Source organism: Haemaphysalis longicornis, unplaced genomic scaffold, assembly GCF_048455015.1.
Source record: "Haemaphysalis longicornis isolate Haplotype H1 unplaced genomic scaffold, Haemaphysalis longicornis Haplotype H1 scaffold_6, whole genome shotgun sequence".
Lineage (NCBI taxonomy): Eukaryota > Metazoa > Arthropoda > Arachnida > Ixodida > Ixodidae > Haemaphysalis > Haemaphysalis longicornis.
This window is the reverse complement of record NW_027526407.1, coordinates 60,253,236-60,279,613: the sequence shown is the minus strand read 5'-3', so window position 1 is coordinate 60,279,613 and position 26,378 is coordinate 60,253,236. Positions and strand designations below refer to the sequence as shown.

The 26,378-nt window shown below is 48.5% G+C and overlaps 1 protein-coding gene and 1 non-coding gene across 4 annotated transcripts in view; one reads left to right on the top strand and one right to left on the bottom strand.

Annotated features, from left to right (window-relative positions):
* Positions 1-1,371: 1,371 nt before the first annotated feature.
* The window catches only part of LOC144142777 (transmembrane protein 45B-like), a 31,790-nt gene continuing 6,783 nt past the window's right edge, over positions 1,372-26,378 (bottom strand). The window contains exons 1-3 of one of the 3 annotated variants that reach the window (XM_077674494.1): positions 25,062-25,239; positions 11,079-11,215; positions 1,372-10,121 (exon numbers count right to left, since the gene is read on the bottom strand). In XM_077674494.1, the coding sequence (XP_077530620.1) occupies positions 9,191-10,078 (888 nt within the window). In that variant the 5' untranslated portion in view covers positions 10,079-10,121; positions 11,079-11,215; positions 25,062-25,239 and the 3' untranslated portion in view covers positions 1,372-9,190. Of the gene's footprint in view, positions 10,122-11,078; positions 11,216-15,311; positions 15,466-25,061; positions 25,240-26,378 lie in introns of those variants that run through there. The other 2 variants (XM_077674496.1, XM_077674495.1) reach the window with 2 other exon arrangements.
* Trnat-ggu (transfer RNA threonine (anticodon GGU)) lies at positions 14,480-14,552 on the top strand. The gene has a single exon. It is a non-coding gene; the product is annotated as a tRNA-Thr (tRNA).

Below are 26,378 nucleotides of genomic sequence, written 5' to 3'. Positions count from 1 at the left end.
TGTCGTTTTTCAAGGAGCCTCACCCTGGCCTCTCGGCGTCCCCGGTTGTAGGTAGGATGCATGTGTTTTGGAACAGGATGGACCTTGAGGCGTTGACGGATGGTGAGAGGAATACGTTGCGGTGCTTGCTGTGAAGAAGGGGTAGTGCGTAAGATGTCCTGGAGAACTTTTCTTCCTGCTGGTGTCAATATGAGTCTCTGGAGGTGTGATGCGCGCTGTGCTTCCAACAGTTCACTTAAGGTATTATGCAGGCCGAGTTTGAGGAGACGATCGTTAGATGTGTAGGTTGGGAGGCCGAGGGCTGATTTGTAGGCTTTTCTGATGAGAGTGTCCAGTTTGTTGATTTCCTGCGGTTTTAGGTTGACAAATGGGGTGCCATAGGTGATGCGGCTGACTATCAGCGCTTGGATTAGCTTGCAGGTATCGTGTTCTTTAAGTCCGTATGTAGAGCCTCGTATTCTTCGGATGAGGTGTGTTAGCTGTGTGACTGTTTTTTGGAGTTGTGGTAGAAGGGCCACTCCGGAGCCATCGTAGTGGAAAGGTACGCCGAGCACGCGGAGCGTGGTAACTTGTGAGAGGGGGGATCCTTGAATGACGACTTGGGGATCTGGGGTAGTGGGAGGGGGTCGGCCTCTTGTGCGGGAACGTAGAATCAACAGGGCCGATTTGTTAGGTTCTGCTGTGAGGCCCCTGGGTTGGAGATAAGCAATGGTGGTGTCGATGGCTTGCTGGAGTGCGTCTTCTTGTTCTCCGCTCGAGCCATGTGTCGTCCAAATGGTTAAATCGTCCGTGTATAGGGCATGGCGAATGCCGGGGATATTGTCTAGTTTGCTTGGTAATTGGAGGAGTGCGATGTTAAATAGCAGGGGTGAAATTACGGACCCTTGCGGGGTGCCTTTGGCCGGTGTTTCGAAAGTTGGGGATTGTATGGGTCCGAGTCGCAACGTGGCTGTGCGGTTTCCCAGGAACGCCTTGACGAAGTAAAAGATTCGGTGGCCGCATTCGGTATGGTTGAGGTTTTCGAGAATGGCTTGGTGTGTTACGTTATCAAAGGCGCCCTTAACATCTAATGTGAGTAGGGCCTTTGGAGCGTCACGGCTGAGGTGGTCTAGTATTTGCTCTTTGATTTGTATAAGGATGTCCTGCGTAGAGAGGTGCTGGCGAAAGCCGAACATTGTTAGGGGGTACAGGTGTTTTTCTTCTAGGTGGGTAGTTAGGCGTTGATGTGCTAAATGTTCGTAGATTTTTCGAGACATGATGCCAGGGAGCTAGGTCGGAGGGTGGTGGGTGATAGAGGCTTGTTAGGTTTCGGGATTAGCGTGATGTCGGAATGCCGCCAATCAAGAGAAAACAATAAACCAAAAAAATGAATTGGTGCCACCAAGTAGATATTTTATTGGAACAAACTTCCATAATGACGTCGTGCAGGTGGCTTGTGCTGCTGACGTGGCTTCCTGTGAGAAAAAATGTTGGGAGTGGCATTTGGGTTCAGTTTTTTTTAACGCCAAGCTTCTCCAATATCCGTTGCTCAAATTGATCCGTGAAATAATCCTATTGAGAAGGGAAAAAAAATCTCGCCACCGAGTTTGAGATGCGCCACAAACACTCCGCAAATATAGGCAATAATGCATTCCAGAAGAGAGTTAGTGAGCGTTCTACCGTAGCATGGTCAAATTCGTGTTCGCGCATCTGCTCAGTGCCGCGTCCGCTCAACTTGCTACACTAAACCGATTTAGCAAGCGTTTAGCAACCCGTTTAGCTGGACAACGTCGCCCAGTGTGTTTTGGTTCAAATCGCAATGACTGGATACGCTGCGCCGTTGACTACTAAGATGAAGTAAGCGCTCACACTGCAAATGTACGGCATCACGTGTAATGCAAATGTAAGATGTAATTAACGTTCCTCTGTGCATACACAGAAGAAAGGGCGTACAGCCGTTACGGTGCGAATATGCATTTGAAGTGCCCATTCAAACGTGCTGCGCTGCAGAGCACGAGGTCGCGGGTTCGATTCCCGGCCGCGGCGGCCGCTTTTCTGATGGAGGCGAAAAGCAAAAACGCCCGTGTGTACGAGATTTCGGCGCACGTTAAAGATCCCCAGGTGGTCAAAATTAATCCGGAGCCCTCCACTACGGCGCGCCTCATCGCCTGCGTTGCGTCGGCGCGTTAAACCCCACAATAAATGAAATCAATCAATCATTCAAACGTGCGCGAATTTAACAAAGCGATAACAGAAATTGCGAATCAACCGTACGTCAACGGCGTGGTCACTATATTAGCTTGTTTTACCTAGCCGCAATTTTTTTTTTCTCGCAACAGCCTCAATTTGCGCCGCACCGACCAAGCCCATATTACGCAGCAAATCACTCCGATGCCATAAGAACGGGATTATAATACCACCCGGGTCGCTAACACAAAAAACATGACTTCAAGGCAAAAAGAGCGTACACGCACTCGGAACGCATACGCTACATGGTCAGACGCAAGCTGCCGTCGGCCAAAACAAGCACGAATTGAGGTGAACAATTCTCGCGTCACGAAAACCTTACGACAACCGACTGAACATGCTACGCCACTGATAATGATGCTGGAAGTTAAGCGCGCACATGATAAATACGCGGCCTCTTATCCAAAGCAAAGCTTACGACGGGACGAACTCGGCACTGCGCGCAATGCCTACTCAGAACAAAGGGTGGACGACGGTCGCGGAGGGAATACGCATTTCTTCGTAAGTGACCGCTCAAGCTCGCGCATAATTTAACAGAGCAAGAACAAGCATTCAGAAACTTACCTCGCAAAAGACTGATGGCAGCGTCGGCCTGAAGTATGCCCGTTCAAATCTATGCAACCAAGCTTTCTTCCTTTCTGCGTCGCGTTTCCCGGACGGAATAACAAGTCTTTTGCCCTCCCTGGCGATATTCACGCGGCCTAAGGCACAACACATCGGCACCGAGAAGCAACATAAAGCGACACCGGTGCGACATTTTTTTCGGAACGAGCAGCTAATTCTTACTGTGCTATCAGCTGGCGCCTACGATAAAGCCGGTACTGAAGCTCCGTGGCTCGGAAGCCAGCAATGGCGTCGCAGCGGCGGCGTTGCGCAATGTCCCAGCCGGCGAGGCATCGGCGAGGCGACCCGGCGGCGGAGCAAAAAAAAAAAAAAAAAAAGCACGTGACTTTTTTGTTGGCCAATGGCGCGCGGCGTTCGCCGGCGGAAAAGAAAATGGCAAAAACGAAGGAGCAAAGGAGCGCGGGCGAGGGCGAAAGGCGGCGAGGTCTAAAGATGGCGCTACCTTAGTAATTTTAAGGACCTTAACGCAGCGTTCCCGGCGCGGAAGTGCCTGCTCTCCGGCGGCGGCGGCGGTACGGCTTTGTCGTCTGCTTTAGCCACGGTTGTTTTGGTCCTGTTTTGGCGCAGCTTCGAGTCCATTGCGTGCTGCCTTCGCACGGCTTGATTAAGTTGTTCGACAGCATCTCTAGGGTAACCCGCACCCGACGGAATGAAGTGGTCGTACGGCAAAGATACGTTAAGGATTGGTTTGCAGGCCGGTAAAACAAAATGTGCAGACCACGTAGAGACATCTGGCCGCTAAAGAGAAACGCTACGTTTCGCGCACTGCTTGTCACGAATGGGGCTCCGTTTTCCAAATTGGTGAATACCGATTCGGTTGTGCTTTAAGAGGTATCACAAAAGGCGTAAGGAGCGACTTTTTCTGATAAATAGCGATTATAAAAGATCTCTAAGCCTTCTCGGAATTCTCAAACTTACTAAACCAACTAGTTTAAATCGGTATAAATAAGAATCGCTCACATGCAAAGTTGTTTCGGTGTCTGAGCTTGAGCCACGCGGGGGTGCAGCTCCAAGCTAGCACATCAGGATGGCTAGGTTCCGCTGTCTCACCCTTCGAAAGACGCTCCTCTCCGTTTTCTTTCTCTCCACTCACGGCCGGGCTACAGCGGCGGCGTCTGCCGCTCTAGCCCGGCCGTGGCACACGCGGTTGCTGCGTTCATGACGCCGCCCCCGCGAATTCCAGGTAACGGCTGGCAGAATGTCTGGTTTCACTCTTTGTAGAGCCTGACGTGTGAATTCAAGTGACGTCGCGTGGGCAATTGTTGTGGGTGTCGTTTAAAGCTTTGCTTTCCAACCACCTTCACAGCATGGATGGGAGCCATTTTTTCCTCAATGTTATCCTGGTTACAAAACAAAAAACTTTTTTTTCCAGCATTTTTTTTAAACCGCTCACATCTCTGGCTGCTCGTGGCTGCAGTCTAACGCGAAGAAGTTGACCCAACTCAGCCAGGAATGAACCTTTTTTAGTGAGCAATGGAGAATAAACTTTATAGGACATCAGCTGACCGCCATTTTCTTTTTTTCCCCTACCAATCACAACTTTCACCTAAACCACCCCACTTAACCCGGCACTTTCGAGCTTTTCAGAGCAGCCACCAAAACTCGAGTTTCAAATTTACAGTGGCTCTACAACAGAAAAACGACGTTACTACGGTCTTGAGCTTCTACCAGTGTTGTACACGTTCCTGTAAAACCGGCAGGAAAGCCCGTTTCTTGTTCCTTCCAAAATTTGAAACGAGTTCCCGTTACAAGTTTCTCTAATGCGAAAGGAACTCGTTCGGCTTACACTTCGAACACTGGATGTTTAGTTGCATTAACGTTACAGTTGTTTTTTTTTTAAATTAAAATATAGTGTCGGATAATCCTAATGCTATATAAAGTGATCAATTTAAAACCGACATCAAAATACGTGTATTATAAGAAAATGGACACCACCGTCAAGTGATTATCTGCAGATAAAGAGAAATCGAAGAAACGCTCATGGACGAATTTTTTTTCAGGGAGCACCGGACGTGTACTCTAGACATGTGTAACTGCCAATTCGGGGCTCGTCTATTACACGCACGAGACATATGGCACTTTCCAATTCGGTCTTGAAATGCGCAGTCAGGATACTGCGCATCTGATGTGCAAATAGAAAGTTACTCACGTGCACGAACATAATTAAATTTCTTGCAGAAAAAACCGTATCGAAAGGAACAATACATAGGCATTTAATGAATGCTGATTAAATATTACAGTAAGCAGTCCGCTTATTACGGTATACCCTATGCTGGCCCAGAGTATTCACCACCTTGCGGCACGAATTTCTCAAGATTCTGATTGAATGGGTTTCGAATGACCTACTGAAGGCCCGGAGCCTCCATTACATCTCCGACTTACCTGTTAGAGCTGGATGATGCGACTATCCTACTAACTCGAAAGCAACACCTCCGGCGCCGCACACGTGCGCTAATTCCACCATGTGCTGCCACCCTCCCCCGGACCTTACCCGTGCCGAGGAGGTTGCGTTTAGCAGGATCCGGGTGGGAGTAGCCCTAACTCCCGCCGTGACCCGTTAATGGCCTCACTTACAAGCCCCGGTTGCCCAGTTTGCCACCGCAGCGATGCCATAGCCGACATACACCACTTGTTAATTCTGGAAGCTGGGAGCGAAAGAAAAGTCCTGAATTAATATTACAAGGTTATTCTTACTAATGCCTAGGCTTGTTACTTAAAGGGACCCTGCAGCACTTACCATCGACTACTCGGAATGTATTTTAGGGTAAATTCTATTGTACCAGCAACCTCCTCCAGCAAGAATTATAAAAATCCGCTCACTATCACGCAAAATACGCGCGATGAGAGATCGCTCACAATTGTTCCATCTCAACTCGACCGTGGACAACGTGACGAAAGCTGCGTGCTTTTTTCCGGAGAGGGGGTGGCTCGCGGCGTTCTCTTCGAAAGCCTTCGATATGTCACAGGCCGGAGAGTTATCTCCTTTTCTCCGCTTCGTGGAGGGGCCTATTTCCGGTCTGGGGCCACAAAAAGGCAGGCTTGCGTGCGCTCTTTCTGGTAGGGCTTTTTGTAAGCAATAAACGTTTTTTGTCGAGGGGTCTCGTTGAAAGGGGAGTATTGAGTTCGTCACTCAAACTCTGCGCGCACTCAAAACACAAAGGAAATGGCAAAACTGTGCATACAGGTTCAGGCATAGAAGTGGTTGGTGCACAGCGCCGACGACGGCGGATCGTCACATGAAATGCGAGAAATAAGCCACAGAGTTGACCAGCGGCATCCAATAGGACAGACATGACCGCAATGACGTCGTTTAGGCAATTCCAGGGGTGCATAATGAGGAAAATTGCAGAGAGCGCCGTTGGTTTTCCGCGTCTTTCACTGCAATTTGCGCGCTCACCGCTTCACGTGCACGTGCAATATATGGCTTCGCATGGAGGTATTCTCGACAGGATAGATTTCGCAGCCCCCCGTAAAACACCAAATAGAAATAGCGCGAATGTTTGGCCTTGCCCACAACAACGCTCACTCCCGCTTCGCTAACAGTATACCCAGACATGCGTGCGCGTACGCATGCTTCGACATTCCAAGTGACAAATCTGCTCAAGGTATGAGTCTTGAAGGAAGTGAACAGGAAAATTATGCGCATGGTGGTTTTATGGACTGTGTCCCCGGGACCGAAATAGTTTCGCTTAGGGAACTGTCCCTCACCTGCTTTCGATCACAGAGCCACTTGGGCTGCCACAGACTGCAGACAAGTGCAAATGCGGGCGGGATTCAAAGTAGCACTCTAGCACAGAAAACTTGATTGATTGATTGATTGATTGATTGTAGGGTTTAACGCACCGGCGCAACGCAGGCGATGAGGCGCGCCGTAGTGGAGGGCTCCGGTCTAATTTTGACCAGCTGGGGATCTTTAACGTGCATTGCACCGTATCCTTCTGTCTGCCGCAGTCACTCGGGCGCTATTTGCACACAAAGCACCGTATCCGGCTAGCGAGATCGGACTGCAGTTTCCTAAACGCCGGCAGGTGTTGCTGAAACGTTTTATTGTACGCCGTTCCGCGTGATAGTGACAGACAGCCGAGGCATAGGAAGAGCACCTACCCTCCGGATGGCGTGCATCAAGACTGCTTCCGCAGCATTCACGGTGGGTGGCAGGCCTACGGGCCATTGTGAGCAGGCGAGGTTGGCCGCCATGGTTGATTAAGCACTCTCGGCACACGCAATGGCCCGCATGGAAGCCATAATGCCCGCTACCTTTCCCTGGCACCATGAGATGTGCCCGCAGCTTGCACGTGCGAAGCGGAGCGTCTGTGGCGTCGGTGCCGCGGGACAATAAACTTTATTAGGGCGGACGTTTCTCCGGCTAATCTTTCTTTCCAAGGTTATCGGTTCGGTGCGCGCGGTAGGCAACAGGTAGCATAGGGAAGCAGGAAATACTCCACGAACGGCAGAGCAGCGGTCACTGTAGTGTTGGTTGCCAGATGTAGGTATATTTCTTGCGTTTTGCCGACTTCAGTCTCTCCTAATGCACCACGCATACCATAAACGCAAATGCAAAAATGCGTCATTGACTATCGAAACGGACATCCTTAGCTTACTGCCTTCAGGCACTTAAGCTGACATTTTTTCCGACAATAAGCCTTTTGGGATGACATATAGTTCTAGCAATACAAGTTCCCGCCTGCATCCCAGAGGAAAGCAAGGAGAGAGCAGTGGTTCGACTACCAGAGCCACCGCTGCAGATCGGGGTTCCCCTTTGCAGCTTTTGTAATGTGCCATGGACAGACTGATGAACGTCAAATCACGCGCTGTGCCCTCCCTTTGGTAATTACTCAAGCGGACCTACACTACAGAAAGGCCGCTGAAGCATGTTGTTCAGTGCGTGGAGTGGTTGGATTCGTGGTTGCTCACTTCTGAAAGAATCATCCCCGTACGCATGTGCATGCCTGACAGAAAAATGGCACGAATGTATTTTTAGTCAGCCGATCCTATGGCTTTTAACACTTGCCAAGGGAAGCTCAAGGGATTTAAAGACATCGATGCACGAAGAAAATATCGAGGCGCTCTTGGGCTTCTGCAGCTGCTCCCGCGCCTCAATGCATAAGCCTTTGGAGGGGACCCCTTACCGACGCCATTTTGCTTCAAGGTTCGAAACTGAAAAGGTATGAAAATACGCCGTGTGCCCCAGAAGGAAGAGTGACGTCCTGGTATGTGGCAACAAAAGTTGAACATGCTGGGCAGCTCGTTGTTAGCTGGGAACAATTGCTTGGGCCTAAGTTGCTTGGGGTGCAAGCAAAGCGGGTCTCCTGTAGGCATTCTTGTCCTCGATACGCGCGCAGTGTGCTTTGAGTAGGAATAGAAATATCGCTCGGAAGGAACGAAAGCAGCTTTGTGCAACCAGTTGTTTTGTTTGCACGTTTTCGTTACAGAAAGTCTGGTAGAGTAGACGTCGTTTCCCTTAATCACAGTGGTTGTTCTCTGCCAGCCATTCCACCCCTGTAATGCTGCTTTCTTGACACTTTCTTTATACAGTTTTGTGTGTCACAGATTTTCTGTCTCGCTCAAATACTGACAAGCAATCGCACTAAATCAGCTACCGTATACCTTACTATAAGTGACACATTACCCTGATCTTATTGATGACTGCAAGATTTGTTCTAGCGACCACAGCCCTGGAAGCAGCGCGGAGTGACGGCCTCCTGGACCAAGGAGGCTGATCCCACTCGACAACATCCAACTTACGCTCAAAAAATGTTGACTACTACCACAACTACGGCTGAGAAACAATTTCTTTACAACTCGAGTAGATAACAAATTTGATGGTTAAAATTTCATCTGTCAGTGAACTTCTGTCTTCCTTCTTGTTTGCGCTCGTGAAATACGTTGCGTACAACACTGGCGGTTATTCATAACGCGGCGTAACGAGCGTTCGTCGATGCGCATGCACTTACCTGCATCATTAGAGCGTGGTAAATTAGCTTTAGTATGCCGATTCCCACGAGGCATCAAGTAGAAAAATTCTGAATGGGAATTCTTGCGAAAGTATTACTATCTGCCACAGGGAGCCTCCTGTATGCATAATAAAACTGCACGAAACGCGAGGCTTAGAAGACACAGGCAAAATCTTTCTGAACAGCTTTTCGCTGAACATATCGAGCTCGACTGGTGGCCGTCAAATAATTGTTCATCATGGGAGGAGATGTCTTTTCTTATCTCCTCTACTGCAGCTTGGTAATTTATATCCACGTAATAAATAAGTTATCTCGAGGCATGCTTTGCATAACATTTTCCGCGACATGCATACTACACACGTTAATCGTTCTCCTGGCCACACTGCTTAGCCGAAAAATTCATCCTCACTGCCGTCGGTGAGAGTCCGGTTTGCCGCCTTATCACCGGCTTCGTACTCTCGCGCCGTCGCGACCGTCAACCCGGACACGAGGGCGTATCGCGTCTCTTCCATTTCCACAGCCGAGTCTTCGCAGTCGCACCTGCTGGCCATGACCCAAGCCACGAACCCCAACAGTGCGGTGAGCGCGAGGGAGGCCAACATGTGCCACGTGAACACGCTCGCGGCGAGCATCATGTCGTCATGGCTGTGGACGTCCCAGGTCGGCAATCCTGGAAGGGGGCTGTACAGCATGAACCCCACCTGCCAGAACCAGGTTCCCTGAACCATTCCGCAGTAACCACGGCCCAGGGAGGCCAGAAAAGAGCGTTTGCAGCACATTTCGACGATGACGCACACGGCTTCGGCCGCTATGACGTAGACGAGGATCGTGTGTATCAGCACGTCCAGGTGAGCCCGCCCGTGCAGGTGGAAGTGGAACAGCAGTCCTTCTACGGTCACGGCCAACAGGAGGCCCACGTAGTCCGTGTCGGCCGGGAAGGGAAAGCGACAGTTGGTCAGGACGTCCACGAGGCCGCTGAACAAGTAGAAGAGGTACATGGACACGTGCTGGGTGTTGCCCATATGGACGAAGCGGCCGCCTTTGAAGCCCGTGGCCACTTCTCCCGCGATTCCGATCGCGCAGCAGGCGATCTTGACGGCGCCCTCGAAGCAGCAGGGACATGATGCGCAGGGCAGCAGATACCAGGCACGCGCGACGTAGGGCCGTTTGCGCGCCCTGCTCCGTATGTAGACGCGCCAGGCACCGAACGTCCACCACGCGCCAAGGATGAACAGGAAGCTCCCGGGCAGGGCGTGTCCCGCGAACGTTCCCATGTCTGTGGCTGCACTCCTCCAAGGTGGTGTCGCCCTAAATCCCCTGCGCCGTTCGAAAGAGAGGAATAAGGAAAGTTAGTTTTTAGTGAGATGTTTTTGGCAATGACGGCCCCGGGGATATGAACAAGCTCTTACGCACTGGAGATGTGCATATCTCTTTCTCATACTTAATACACTCATACGTGATAACGTTTCAGTAATGCTCTCTACAAGTTATTCAAAGGGATATTTCTGTTTGTTAACCTTAAGTTGATGATGCCGTTTCGCATATATATGGGGGCCAGTGCCCGCCTTTGAAGTGCCCTCACTGAAGGAGTTTTCAAGCTTGCCAGAGATATTGCCTTGAACCTGGTATGCTGTGCGCCGTGGGCTCTGCATAACCTCCCTTCTGGTTTGTAGTGCAAGTGGGATTTCTTGAAGAGGATCCTGATGTCGCTTTAAGATTCATTGCACGGTACGTTCTGTGTCATTAGCAATTATGTCTGCCTTCTTGCACACACATTTTACTGTAGCTGGCTAGTGCTGACCTTTACAAGGCAAGAATCACTAAGAACTTTCGTGTTTACATCAGTTTCCACATGTGCGTCAAATTTCCTCCTTCACGTGTTGCTTGAAGTGTTCGGATTCTTGTTTGGACACACGCCCACACAATGGCCACTTTTCAAGCAAGAGATGTACACATTGCTGTCCGGGCGGGAGGTATACATGCACATTGCCACTCGGCTATAATATCCATATCCTGAAAGTCAATACCCCTGCACGGCAACTATGACGATTTTTAAAGTCTCTGCACTTCTCAAATCTCCACCTCGAGGGTTTCACTCAAGTGTTGTTCATAGACGTGAAGTGAAATACCACGAATTTCACTTCGTGCATTCTCTGGATCACTAGCGACTTAGGTTTGCGTTGTGTGTTTCCTATGGAGTTTATCTACATATAGTACGTGCAGTAATCTCTGCGCTCTTGATCGGGAATATGCGTCGATATCTGTTTCTTGTACCTTAATGTATGTATGTCGACGTTCCATGATGGTCAGGCCGGCTGCTGTCACGGCGCCGCTGCCAAGCAGGTGCAAACGAGGCTTTACGGAACGTCGGAAGGCGATCAGGTGACCCTGGGAATCCGGAACCCTGCTTCCTGCACGAAAAAAAAGGACAGTCATCAAACAACAGCACTTTGAACAACGACAAGCCCTATGGGACACAGGCCTTACAAAGGGCCATCTTCCCGGTAACGAAAAGATAATATTAGACCCAAGTGGGACTGAAAGAGATAACGAGAATGCTGAGCGGCGCGAAATATGGCTGAACTTGGCAAAAGCAAACTCACGCCAACAATTAATCGAAAATAACTTCATCTTACGGTTTCCTTATCTTTCTATAACCGTGAACTTTGAAAAGGATCTCTTCGCACACTTGGCCCCTCTGTCAACAGTCCCTTTATCCCTCAGGGCCGATTTATACCCTACATAAGGTGTGCCAAGGGCTACCGTCACTGCCGTGATAAAGACAAGGGCATCATCGATGCGAGGCATCGGATATACATCCTTTCGGGTAATTCTATTGAGTGCGCGGTAATCGATACAAAATCGAACGGATCCGTCTTTTTGCTAAGCGAGGACCACGGGGAACGACCAGGGACTGTTTGATGGGCGGATAATGTTGCGTTGAAGAATATCGGCGACATCCTCACTGATGACTTTTCGTTCGGAAGAAGACACGCGGTATGGACGGCGGCAAACAATACGGGATCCATTTGTTTCGATTCGGTGCGTTGCGACGGAAGTTTGGCCGAGCGTAGTACAATTCGAATCAAATAAGGATTTGTGCTTGTTAGGTCTAGTAAAGAGTCAGTTTGCGTTGGGGAGAGGTCAGAGCTGATTGCGGCAGATAGAGCTGGGTGCAACTGTTTAGAGGGCGAACTTGGGCAGGAGGAAAGAGGGGAGAGGGGAACAACACAAACAGCTTCGGAGTCAGCAGCGGTAGCCACAGTGGTGCCTTGACGAAGGAGAATCGGTTCAGGAGTAACGTTCGCGACAACGAGTGTGTCCGAGCCACAGAAGAAGCGCACAAGACAGATGGCGATCACGATGCCTTTTGGGAGAAGCCGAGCACAGGGAAGGATGAGTACGTAGCCATCACGACAGTTACCGCCGCGAACAGAAATTGTGGTCGCACTACCAGGCTTGAGGACGAAATCGGCACTTGCCACGAAGCACTGCTGCTTGACGTCAGGAACACCCGTATAGTCCGTAGCGGTGATCTCGATGTCTTGGTATCGGCGGGAGATGACCGCGGATGCCGATGATAGAAAGTCCCATCCCACAATGAGTTCATGGGAGCAGCTAGGTAACACCGCGCACTGAATATGGTGCCTAATTCCCTCTATCAAAACACGTATGGTACAGTATCCGGATGGCTCGAGCACCTCTCGATTAGCACCGCACAACGAAGGTCCAGTGTACGGGGTAGTCACTTTTCGGAAGCGCGAACACAACTTTTCATTAATCACTGATATACTTGCTCCGGTATCAACAAGGGCATCAACACGAAAACCTTCAACTTCCCCAAACAATGGATTTGATGGTCTTAATGGAGGAGTTTTTGGCTTTTTGGCGGGTGCAGTTTCCTCTCCAGAAACTGCAGGCGCTAGTTTTCCGATTGGTTGTCATTGGAGTGGGTCGTGGGTCGAAGAGGTGGCAGAGAGCGGCGATAAGGTGAGGGTGAGCGTCGCCGTGGTGAACGCTCGGGCCGTGGCGGGCCGAACGAGGTTGGGGGCGGCGATTGGCGACGCGGGTAAGGGCGGTTTGGATGCGATGGCCGAGAAGGACGGTGTGGGAGTCGTAGGACCAGGAGACGTCGAGGGCGTCACACCCGCAATAGATGCCAGCTCCTATTTCACCAGGTCGCGCAGCTGAGGAGCTTCCGTGCGAAAGTGATATCGTGGAGCAGAAAGCGGGTCGCTGAGCTGCAGCTCTTCGCGGATGATTTGGCGTATGAGAAACCGTAAGTCCGTGTCCCCTTGTGACGGCGTAGCCAGAGCAGCCGGTTGCAAATGAACAGCCTGAAATTCGTCCAGGCGCTGGCAGGTTGTGAGCACATCGCTGACGCTCGTAGGATTTTGCACCGCTAGGGCGTTGAACGCGAAAGAAGCGATGCCCTTCAGGATGTCGCGAACCTCCCCAATGGTTGAAAGCACTGACTCGAGCATACTCATCCAACCAGTCATCGACGTCTTCACCGCGGAGCCCTGCGAAATGCGGGGGGTCGCGCTCGCGGCAGGTGACGGCAAATGAAGAGGCGCAGGAGTAGAGGCGCCGACGTGGTTGCTTCACCCCTCACGCTGCATCTGTGTTGAAGGCAAACGCCGACCGGAAGGGAGCTCCAGGGGTGCGCTTGTAAGGCGTTGAGGACAGGACCGAGGTCAACCTCCACCACTTGTAAGGCCCTTGAGCAACAGGTGAACAGGGACGTTTATTCGGCGATCCAGTGGGTTCCGAACGCCATACCGAGAGCGATGATGATGATGCACGAGGGAAGAGGATTGGGTAATGTTAAGGAGAATGATAATGTTACGGCGAGGAGGGAATGCGGGAGATTGCCCAAAGTGTATGAACAGTCCCTGGGAGTGTCCAGGCTGTGCTGACGCGACATACGCGCTCACAATATATATATATATATATATATGTATATATATATATATATATATATATATATATATATATATATATATATATATATATATATATATATATATATATATAAGAGAAGAAAAACTTCGAACAAGGTAAAAGCACGATTGTGGCCTACGTTTCAGCAAAGAGAACTTGCTTTCGGCCCTGAGGAAAGCAAGTTCTCTTTGCTGAAACGTAGGCCACAATCGTGCTTTTACCTTGTTCGAAGTTTTTCTTCTCTTGTGTTCTCTACCATCTTCAAAGTTCTACTACTCCCTATATATATATATATATATATATATATATATATATATATATATATATATATGTAAGGTAGAAACCACGATTGTTGCCAACGCTTCAGCAAAGAGACGTGCCTTCGTCAGGGGCCTGACGAAGGCAAGTCTCTGCTGAAACGTTGGCAACAATCGTGGTTTCTACTTTGTTCGAAGTTTTCTTTTCTTGAGTTCTCTACCATCTTCAAAGTTTTATTGCCCCCTATATATATATATATATATATATATATATATATATATATATATATATATATATATATATATATATATATGTATATATATATATATATATATATATATATATATATATATATATATATATATATATATATATATATATATATATAGTGAGAGATAGAGATAGAGAGAGAGGAATATAGGGGGACCCAAGTGCAGCAAACACCCACCCGAGAAAGTGGTGGAGAAACAGCCCCGCCGGTAGCGTAGTGGTCATTGCACCAGACTGGTATTCTGGATGTCGTGGGTTCGAATCCCACCCGGTGGGCATTTTTTCGCCACTTTCTTTCTGACTTTAAAAATTTACCTGTTTCTATGACCTACCGCATTCCCTCCTTTGCTGTTCGAGGTTTTCTTGACTGCCAACCCTTATTCTGTCTTAATTCACCGAGCCCCTCATTTCCCATATATATATATATATATATATATATATATATATATATATATATATATATATATATATATATATATATATATATATATATATATATATATATATATATATATATATATATATATATATATATATATATATATACCTATTATTGCGCGTGGGGCTTTCGTCACTATAGCTTTCTATCTTTCAAACATTTACCGCAAAACCGCGTCTACTTTGGAGTAATGCTGATGTTTTCGCTTTGTAGTAAAATGTGCGGTGTTTCCAATATTTCTCCTCTGCCTTCCCACGGTTTAATCCGGTGTTGTTCTCTCTCCGTGTTGCAAAAACAGGCATTTACGGATGGGGTTCCGTTCTCCCAAAATGCCGGTCATCCGAAGGGGAGGCAGAATTTGCTCCAGGAGAGACCGTTTGCGGAGCCCTTCCGTTGGGCCCGTCTTTGCAGCAAGGAGAGAGGAGAATGGAGGCTTGAATTGCCCATTGCGCTTTTAAAGACATGCAACCGCTATTCAAAACCAAAGTAAAAAGACATTTTCCAACGTACTGAGTAAAAAGGATGCCAGGAATGACGCTGTAACGTCCATCAAGCGTAGACAGATCATTACACACTACACGCATGATAAACCTTACCGTTTAATGGAGACACCCTTTCAGCGGTTGGTATAGCTCTTTTCGCAGTCGGGGTTGTACGAGGTCACGGCGAATTCTCCACCCGGCCCTGACTCCACTTCCCGTACTCTTTTCATAAAAGTAGTTGACAATGCTTTCTTCCCTGCACGGGCAGTCCAGCCCTTGAAGTGCCGCGGCGTGTTTATAAGGGGGGGATAGCACGCCTGTTCCCCGGCGATGAAGAAATATTGCGCTTGTGTACATAGGGTGGGTGAGGGCGATACTACTCGGGCGGGCCGTGCGCAAATATGGAAGGGAAGAGAGAAAGTTGGTTCTGAATAGCGGCTGCATATGTAGGCGTCCCCGGGCATACAACATGATATGAGTTTTTTTTTCGCCGTATTTTCGTGCCAGTGGTTCGAACACATGTGCACTGTGTGCCATTTTTCATACCATCCGTTGGTAAACAAGCTCTAACTTTTCGGAAGAGGGCGTGGAGTAGAGCGAAAAAAAAGAGGCTCGATGCGACGAGCTCGTTCAGCAACTGCTTTTCCGCACCACGCTTCGTGAAAAGTAAAACAGGTCAGTTCAAATGCGGAAAGATGGAACGAGCTTATGCGGAAATTCATAACGTAACCTAACTTAACAAAATTGTAAGTCCTACCTGGTATTTCCGGGGTACATCCTACCACGTCGCCTGGGAGTGTGCCCGCACTCATTCCACCCTTCCTATCGCCCTTACCGTAACATAAAACGTTGGGAGGCTTGCTAGCCAGCTCAGATCTCGGCGATCTGCTAGTCAAAAGGGCTGGCCGTGTCGCGTTATCCTCGGGGCATCTGAACTAATAATTCCCATCACCATGTAATCATAAAAAAAAGCTACTTTGGAACAAAAAAGGCTTCTTCCGCCTCGTATTGAGAGAGAGGCGCAGAGGGAAGTTTATGATGCAGCGCAGCCATCTCGGAAGGTCCGCTGATGATGATGTGCACGAGAAGAGGACGAGATGAGTGGATGGATGGATGCATGGATGGGTGGATGGTTGAACAGGGAGTGTGTGTGTGTGTGTGTGTGTGCGTGTTGTTGCGTGAGTGTTGCCATATTTTGCAATCAGCTGCTTATACACTCATGATATTTGCTTTCCATGGATAATGCGGAAATTTTGGGGACAATAATGGCAACGGCTTTATGCAAATAGAAAAAAATACAAATATTTGCGTCACATGTAGTCAACAGCTAGCGGAGGCGTTCAGAAATTCCAGTCGCTTTTTATAAGCCCGAAGAGTTATCTGGAAGAAAAAAATGCTTAGGTGAGCACACAGTGTCAGGCTAATGGCTTGCGGAAGATTTTATTGTAATACTTTTGCCGTATAATATTATTATATCATAAAAGATAACTATCTGAATATTTTTTCTACGTAACTGACCTCAGTGATACTGGTTTCGCTATCACTTTTCTCTATTATTCGGGCTCGGAGACAAACGAGGAGAAAAACGACGATGAAGTGTCGTGGCCGCACAGCGGTGACGTCAAAAGCGAGGCCGCCTTTGACGGCCTGACCTCGGCCCCGACATCCGGGACGCGTGGGAGGCGAAAGCTGCGCGCGCTTTTTATAGCACATGATAAGCAGGAGAGGTCTTTTGGCTATATGTACACGATGTGTGTTTACTTTTCCGTCCCGATCCAAGTATGTCCACCCTGGCAGGAGCGAAAGATAAGGGACGGATCTGATGAACCGGTGCATAGAACTTGTGATCCTCTGAGCTTTGACAACGCCTCAGCATATTTTGTACTCTGCTGCGCATGCGCGGATTTATGTTACCGTTCAATGCGCCACTTAAATGGGTGCTAGAACTGCCCAATGACAAAATGCCTGCTTCCAAGATAAAGAAGCTGAACGGTTCTTTGAGGGCAGCCCCGTGAAATGCTCCCTCAGTCGCGTCATATTGGAGGTACTGAAAATTAGGACGTGCGTACACCAAACCAGGGGATGGAGGGTGACAGAAAGACGCAAAAGAAATTCCTGAGAACGCTTCAGTCTGGTTATTCCTCAAGGCGCTTCAGTATGGTTTAGAGATGTGAGTGGTTGAAAAAAAAGCATTGAGAAAAAGCGGGTGTCTTGTTTTTTTTGTTTTTCAAACATAATAATATTAATACAAAGAAACAGAGCTGCTCAGGGGAAATTCGCTCTGATGTGACCAGAATGCAGTGAGGAAAACGGCTTTTGAAAGCAATGCCTTGACGTGATATAATGCGCACATTTTGAGAGTAGAAGCTCTGCTGGGGCTTTTGAGATGCAGCATGTACCAATTACATTCTTTTCAGAGTTAACGGAAAAGTTTATCGGACGCTTAAGTCTCTTTAGTGATTTAAAGGCGAAAGCCAGCGATTATCGGAGACTTGTTCACTGCTGTCATGCGGCACGCATCCGGATCATTCTTGTTCCGTCATGGCACGGTACAGGGTTAGTTAGCGCACTTGGCTGCTGCTCTTGGCGACCCGGGTTCAAATCCCACTCGAACTCAAATAAGTTTCTATGCATATTTCATTCACTCATTTTCTTTTTACAGGAGCCGTAATATGGTTTAATTCGTGTAGTCAACAGCAACTACGGTCCCTTTCCCCGCTTGATGCGACATCTAAAGATTACACCTTAAGAATTATGTCAAACTTTTGTAGCGTAAGCTACACTAACCGCCGAGGTTGAGCAGTTTCTCGTGTACCGTGAAAGGCCGTTCTGCGCAGCGCGAGGAGCATTGCATTGAATTGCATTGGCTTTGCTTGGATTGGTTTGGATTTGGATTGGATTGGATTAAAGTGGATTGTGTTGGATTGTGTTGCGTCATAGCCGCGGCAGACGCACTGGAGCCGGCGCGCTCCCAGGTGGGCGCCTCAATGGCGCAGTAGCCAAGTCTGACGCTGCACCGGAGCCGCTTGATAGCCGTTTCGCGTGGCTCGCGAAGAGCCGTGCTGAGCATGCGCGAGGAGCAGTTACTGGACAGGACTGGACTGGACTGGACTGGACTGGACTGGACTGGACTGGACTGGGTTAGACACAATTGGACTGGACTGGACTGGACTGGACTGGACTGGACTGGATTACACCGGACTGGACTAGAATGGACTGGATTCCTGAACCTTAGCTCACGCTACGTATACCCTGGCATAGCAGAGCTAAGCCACTACTAATTTTTTTGTAGAGCTGTGCGGAATCGTCTGTTTCAATTTTTCATATTAAAAAAAGCGTGAAAGAAACCTGTTTTTTTTTTCTCTCCCCTACATACTTGATGAAACCTTACATCTCTAGTCTGGTTACGGTCTTCGGAGGCAAAGCCTGGCGATACCTACCGCAAACTTAACTGGCACTTCGTATTTGCGTTTCTTCGTCTCGTTTGTTAGTGTTTTGGAGGAAGTACTCTGTCAGGCTCCTTTACGGATTCACCGTGTCTGAGTTTCCCCTTTCCCTTCCATTTTAAAGCGAAGCTTTCTATGTATCACTTGTGGCGGAGCCGGAAAAACGCACTGCAGGAAAGCCGACTCTACAGAACGGGTTTCCACAAAGGGAACATGATGATGACGATGAAACGCCAAGATTTCTGCGATAGAAATGCGAAGTCCACAATGCAATTCCCAAGCCCAGATCTACGACACGGCTGAGCTAAGCGAATGTGATGTTATAATTCTCCATCTATTACTTTGCGATTGGGTCTTCTTAATGTACTAATTTGTTAGCTCAGCCTTCTCGTTGATTTGGGCTTTGGCCAAATCTTTCTTCCAGAAAGGGGCGTGCGCTTTCTTCTTTTGCCGCGAATTACTTCGACCAGGTCAGTAGTAACACACACCACAGCTTCAGTGTAGTTTTGCGGAACATTTTTTTCCCGGAACGTTGTGCTCCACCCAATTCAAAGGCAACAGCCACTAAGACATCATCATAACCAGTGGAGTCAAATAATTTTAAGTGCCTTCTGATTGAGATCCACTGCTATTGCATTCATGCGTGCAAACGTACGCACAGTCTTCGTTAAAATTTTCTAGACCACGCCGAAAGTGCACAGGCAGAAAGAAGTCCAATGTACAAGCTTACGTCTACAGTGACGCTGGAGCATTTTGTGCTTAAAATCTAGAGAAAAAAACTTTTTTTTCATACCGCGATAAAATAGTTTTGTCAGAGTTGAAGGTTAAGCTTATTCTTTGAATTCTTTGTGGTCGGGAAGCCTTAGGTTTGGCCCAGGACATTTTGATAAAGACTGTAGGTACTGATTTTCCGGGCAGTCACCAGACTCTTCGGTAAAACAAGCTGACGTGTGTTCTCAATTGTGTTGACTCATACTCGAGTGTTGGATAAACCCCAACAAGAATATACAAAGATCCGATAGATAGATAGATAGATAGATAGATAGATAGATAGATAGATAGATAGATAGATAGATAGATAGATAGATAGATAGATAGATAGATAGATAGATAGATAGATAGATAGATAGATAGATGGATGGATGGATGGATGGATGGATGGATGGATGGATGGATGGATGGATGGATGGATGGATGGATGGATGGATGGATGGATGGATCGACAGACAGACAGACAGACAGACAGACAGACAGACAGACAGATAGATAGATAGATAGATAGATAGATAGATAGATAGATAGATAGATAGATAGATAGATAGATAGATAGATAGATAGATAGATAGATAGATAGATAGATAGATAGATAGATAGATAGATAGATAGATAGATAGGAATAAGGAATTTTCACTATGCTCTCCGCAATTGCGGCGTCATTATACCACGCCTGGACATCCCTCTTTTGCTGTCATTTATTCCAGAGTTTGTCTTGTGATTACCGTGGAACCTTTGACCTCCGCCAAACTCAGAATCGGCAAGCCTGACACAAAGAAATCCAACTCGTAATCACCCACGTGTTCGAGAGGCGGGAGATGAAGCCCGACATACGATTCGCATATTCACCAAAAACCACGGCCGTTAACCGCGAGGTGTGTGGCCCAGTTTCCTACTGACGATGCCACCTGCGTTTGAGGCGGCAACGACGGTGTCCCCGTAAAGCGGCGGACACATATCCGCCCGAGCAATCCGATTTCCGACGCGGTGCGTCAAAATATCTAGCATATTGGATGTGCGTCTGAGTGGCCGGTGCGGCGGGTCATCCATCCGGCAGCAAAACTGCTTCTCGGGGCGGCCACGCGTGCGGGGACCGTTCCTTTCCACTCATGCGTTCGACCCTTAAGACATGCGTGCAGTCGTTTGAAGGCTTGTTGAAACGTTGAAGACCACTCATGAAAGCGTGCAAGAATTGAACCTGTTAAACACCCGGAGGAAGGGCATTCTTCGCGCTTTCAAAACCGTGCCCGTATTTACAGTACAACCTTAACGCATACGGCTGCGATGGGCGCATCGGGATGCCATGTTTAGTAACTTACAGACTGACGTCAAACCCAGACTCGGTTGCGAAACATCATCCCAATTCCGTTTTACAGGAGGGACAGTAACGTACCGTGAGAAACGGGGGTTTTAGTGTGTGCCCGTGGCGGATGGAAAATGCACCCTACCTCTGCCATTGTGTTTGAATGTCTTACCAATTGCATGAAAAGGAGAATGAAGCTTGGACTTCTTAGAAGTGGGGGGTACCTTTAGCCTTGGTTTTCTCCGAGAACGTCGAGAAAAACAATACATGATGGAAGTGTAGTGAACAAGTAGGCAAACAAGACAATATTGATACGAAACATTGTTCGCGAGAGCAGGATTTGGCAGCTATGAAGGGTTGAGACAATATTAACGTCCCATACCTCGTGCCTCCCACCAGCTAGCCAGACGCTGCTAAAAATGAGTTTCTTTTAGTGGCAACGAATATTGCCCTAACTTTGATCTTAAGACTGAGAGGGGCAGGCAGCCTAGGCTTGGGGAGCCAATGTTCCTACATGGTAGCGCTCGAGTACACCAACTTTTCGTGCAAGGTACAGTTGATCTTACACTTCATGAACTCACCTGGACCCGTGAGGGTTTTGTTACTTCAGGTACTTTGCAAATTGAGGAAGCATTAAGCCTACGGGTGACGTCAGGGAACCCAAATTTATTCGTTAAATCTTAAAACCCGAAAAAAAAACTGGTTTTATAAAAACGAGATTGAACTGTATAACGACTATTTGCCCCGGCCCTTTTTGTGTGTGCAGTTTCCATTTAAGATTCAGCTCTGTTGTTCATTATTTTTCATCTTGGTTAAAAGAGGAAGCTATGCTTTTTATTCTCCAAGCATGCCCTACGGCATAATGAAAACTAAATTCATCGGTTCCTTTCCCACAACCAACTTCATAAGGGACCGATACTAGGGCCCGTGCTCCCAGCTGCGGAAGTCAGGTGACCGCCTAGCATGACACCCGAAACCGTTCATGTGGCGGACTCTGGCTAACTGAAGGCAGGACATGTTCCCAGGAGGTGGAGGAGATTTTGTACAGCTCCAGGTGCTTTACAAAAAGGCGTGTTTTCGGGGGAACTTGTGTCATCCAAGAGACCCCAATCACCGGGGTCGAGGCTGCTCCCCCACGGATTCTCCGAGGGGCGACCTCCTCGCGGCGGGTTAAGCCGCCACGAAGGTAGGAGGACACACGCTAAGGGTAGTGGCTTGCCTGGTTTTGGTAGTGGTACTACCTTTGCATGTTTCAAGAAGCTGGGAGGCCTCCGATGCACAAAAGCGCGCGTTGAGGGAGACAAAGAGCCCCAAGAGCAGGCAGTCAGCGTTCTTGAACCCTCCAATGGTGATACTAATCGGTCCAGGAGCTATGCGCAACTTTGCCTAGTCGATGGCGGCCACGAATTCCGCCATTGTAAATGGCTTTTGTATGCCATCGATGTACGCCTGCACAGGGGACGAGCTTGGTTCTATTGGTAGATCGGCTTGGCTGGGGAATGGGGGTGGAGCCTCGTCGAACACCGGAGGAAGGGGTCCTGGAGAGCTCCGATACAAACTGTTCCAGGGTTTGCCTTAGACAAGGCACGCACTGGGGAACCGTCCGATAGTCGTGGACCAGCTTTTATGCTGCTGTATATGGCCAGATGGAAGATACTGTGGAAGAAGGTCCAGTGAACGCACACCAGTCCAGCCACATCAGTTTAGAGAGGAGTTTCTCATGCCGCTGGGACGCGGCTGTTACACGATTTAAAGAGGATAAGAGTTCCTCTGATCATAAATCCCGCTTGCCGCCCCATTAAGCATGACGTCGAGCTGCCCGTAGTCGAAGAATATGCAGATAGGGAGCTCGCATAAACTTCTTCACCCAAGTTAACTTTGTGGCATCCTAATGGCGGCGCGCATTAAACTGGTACCGCGTCAGATATGGTTCTCGCAAGGCAAGTAGAGTAAACTCTCGTTCAAACGAACTCTAAGGTACCACGATAACTTGTTCGTATTATCAAAAATTTATATTACGCGGATGTTTTTTTGCATTGTGCACTTTACAAGGGAGTGAAAGTGTTGCCCATTAGCATTAACCGAGTTTGTCTCAACAAGAGTCTCGTGTAGTTAGCACAGTAGAAACAAGCCCGAGTTAGTCACATGACAGCGACACCGTAGGAATCGCTGAAAGACCGCAGCCACATTAAGACGCACAGGGTAATGGTCACTGCCCCAACAACCTGGTTTACGGTCCCACGAGACAGGGCTCAAGCCCGTCCACTATGAAAGTTCCGGGGATAAGAAGGGGATAAGAAGGTGGACGAGGGTGATCCCAACGGCGGGTCGATGTGTTCGGGGCATTGGGTAGCACCAACTGCGGATTTGGGAATGTGTCTGTCACTGCATTGCCACGCCCACTAGACTCCATGCTTCACGAGGCGCCTTAAAGTACCCAACAATTATCACTGGGCATCCCAGGTACGTTCAACGCAGGTGAGACCATTCACAATCGAAGGACCCTGACACTAAACGGAGGCACTTAACGGGACACTAGGATCACGTCTATGGGAGATAGGCAAACAAACACTGCAGCCACTTCCTGCCATACGCTGCACCGGAGAACCAATGGCACATGCGTCTGAGTGTACGCGTGGCGATGTGTGCTGCAAGTGCACCATGTGGACCAGATATATTGCGGCAATGGCAGTCAGGAATGGTCCGGGAAGAATGAACAGGAAGTCCTGTAATGAATGCATTGAATTGGTCTCTTCTAAAAGTAGAATCCAACCTTCAAGTGCGCCTATTCTTAGGCGTTCTTGGAGCGCTCCCGCCTTGGTCGCAAGAACTACGCAGTTCCATTGGAGTACAGGTGCCGTCAGAAGTAATTGGAGCACGGTAGCTGTGGCCGAACCCCATAGGAGCGCCGTGTGGCTGGACGGGCCGTAAACGAAAGGAGCAGAACACGCATGCGCGCCTGCTGACGGTGATAGCCCCTCTACACTTCTCAACCCACTTCTTTTAACGTGCCTTCGAGCATTATTCACTGCATGCTGGTCTCAGCGATGGCGCTGATAGCAGAGGCGGTATCTGGCAGCGTCGCACACACTTTCAGCGCACGCGAGCTGCTGAAGAAGCGTCGAAATCGCAGGGATAGTGACAATTTTTTCCCGAACATTTTAGGTGGGTCTTCTATCAGCGCCATCTCCGAGACCAGCATGCAGCGAATAATGCTCGAAGCCACCTTAAAAGAAGTGGGTTGAGAAGTATAGAGGGGTTGCCACTGTCGGCAGGCGCGCATGCGTGTTCTGCTCCTGTCGTTTACCGCCGGTGCAGCTACACGGTGTTTCTATGCATTTCGGCCACAGCTCCCGTGCTCCAATTACTTCTCACGGCACCTGTACACACTCGTGGCGTAGCAGGCTTGAAGAAGCATTCACACCTTGAGGGGCTATTGAAGGCGTCACGGACGTAGGTCCGTGACCGTTGTCACATCCTGGGGTTTTTCTGCCGCAGAGGCAAGAAGTTTGGTGGCCCTGAGTTAAAAAAAAGCTGCAGGAAAACGGCCGAGGATTCACCAGAAGGACAGCTCGGGGAGCAAGTGTTTTCTGGTGTGTTCGCTGGATTAGAATTTTCGATGTCGCCGGGTACGTTGGATCCCTGCTTCCAACTTCGCCATACGTTACCCCAGGGCTGCCACGGCGTTGAAAATAGTGGCGCCTCGTATTCACGAGTAGGACCCCGAGTTACACCACAGCACCATATGTACAATCGACAAGTGGCTGGCCTTCAATTGAATCCATCGATTAGTGGCACTTTCGGTCCCTAGTTAACACTGAAAACCTGTTCCAAGACTTGGTTTCGATGTGTGCCGCTTTAAAAGATTGTAATAAGATTGGTGCTTATTACTCGCTCTCGGTGAAGCGAGCATAAAGCGCCAGCAATGAGCAGCCCTTTGTGGTGGCGCAGTGGCCAAGGCGCTACGTTCTACTAAACGCGAAATAACAGTTCAGTTCCCTGCCATGCCGGCTGTTCTTCTGATAGCGACGAAAACAAGATGTCAGGACGTGTTACAAAGGTCTGACTCACTTTGGAGATCACAGGTGACCTAAGCAAACACGAGCTGACGGAGCGCCTCTAGCCCACGCGTAATTTCGCCAAGCAATAAAGAAACAAAAAATTCAATTTATCATTTTGGACTGAGCGTCTACCTTTTGGCACATTGTTTGACGTATTATAGCGTCTAAGAATGTTACTCACCAGCTAAAGTTATCATTTACCAGCTAAAGGCATTGTTTGCCAGCTAAACATTATTTACCAGATAAATCCATGGAAAAAAATACACACGCACAAACTTACCAATTCACGGCGTCAGACGAACACCCTTCGATGGCTTCAAAACGCAAAAGACCATTTCTATCAAATCATTCGTTCTGATGCGACGCAATAGAATTTTCCACTGCGACAAACGCGAATGTACAAAGTGACGCGTCGAGAATAAGCGGGGAAATGGAAAACGACATGTGCGGTGATCAGTTCGGGCGGAGTGCATGCGGAGAGACAGACGTTGGGTTTTCGTTACTTTATTTTGTTTCTCCACTCTTTTTGAACACGGCCGCACCTGGGATGCGACATTTGTTTCCTTCCCTTCGCACGCATAGTTTTTTTTTCTCTTTTATATCGCGCTGTGCGACCGACTGTTCAGCCGGAGAAGCACCATTCTGCAACCTGCCATTTGAAAACGGCCGACCATGCTTCTTTGGGCTTGCTTGGGATGATCGAGCCCGTTCGCTGGCTGTACCGGCTAGTGAGTACTCAAAAACAAAAACACAAGCCAATTCGTCCTCGCAGCTTTGCTCATAAAAACAATGAAACAACACAAGTATTAAAGTTTTTTAATATATTTAGCTGGCTTGCACGGAGGATAGATAAAATGCTGGCAACGGTGCGCAAACAGACACACCAAGGGACACACTTCGTTAGCGCTCATTGTTTAAAACAACCCTTTTCAGGTGAGCACGTCAGTTTAATAAAGCAATTTAAAGAAATTAAACCGAAGTAAATGTCTCGGGGGATATTGAAACCTGCAGCGTATGGGTTGGTGTCTACAAGCACATCTGTTCTGCCTGTATCTGTGGGAAATTTTACGCCAACTGCTACTGGGACTATTAAAGGGACACTGAAGTGATTTGTAAACATTGCGGGACTACGAGCGCAAATTGTAGTCTGGAGTCCCTAGGCCCTGTTTCGACCACTCTGAGCGCGTTTACGCGAATTTATTTACTAGAAAAATCAATTCGAAAATGCTGTCCTCCTCTCTGAACCCTCGCCCATTTTCTGTGGTGTTTTCGTGTGGCGTCAGGAGGAGATGATCTGGCAATTGGCTGAGCTACTGCACGGCTTGCCGGCCTTCCGACAGAGTCAGTCGGCCCAGCGTTTCGTCCACCGGCCGCCGACGGGTCGTTGCAATTCGTTCACTCAGTTGAAACGAAGCCAGGACACGTTTGTGAATGGAAGAATGTGCCTTTCTTTACTTTGTTAGTTTGTACACTGTATCTAGCTCCAAGTCAAGGTCGCTTCACACAAGCGCTGCACAAGCACACATGCGACGCTTCGCTGACTGGTACGCCGGTAGGAAAATATAAGGCCACTTGAAGGCAGGAGAAGAGTCAGCGA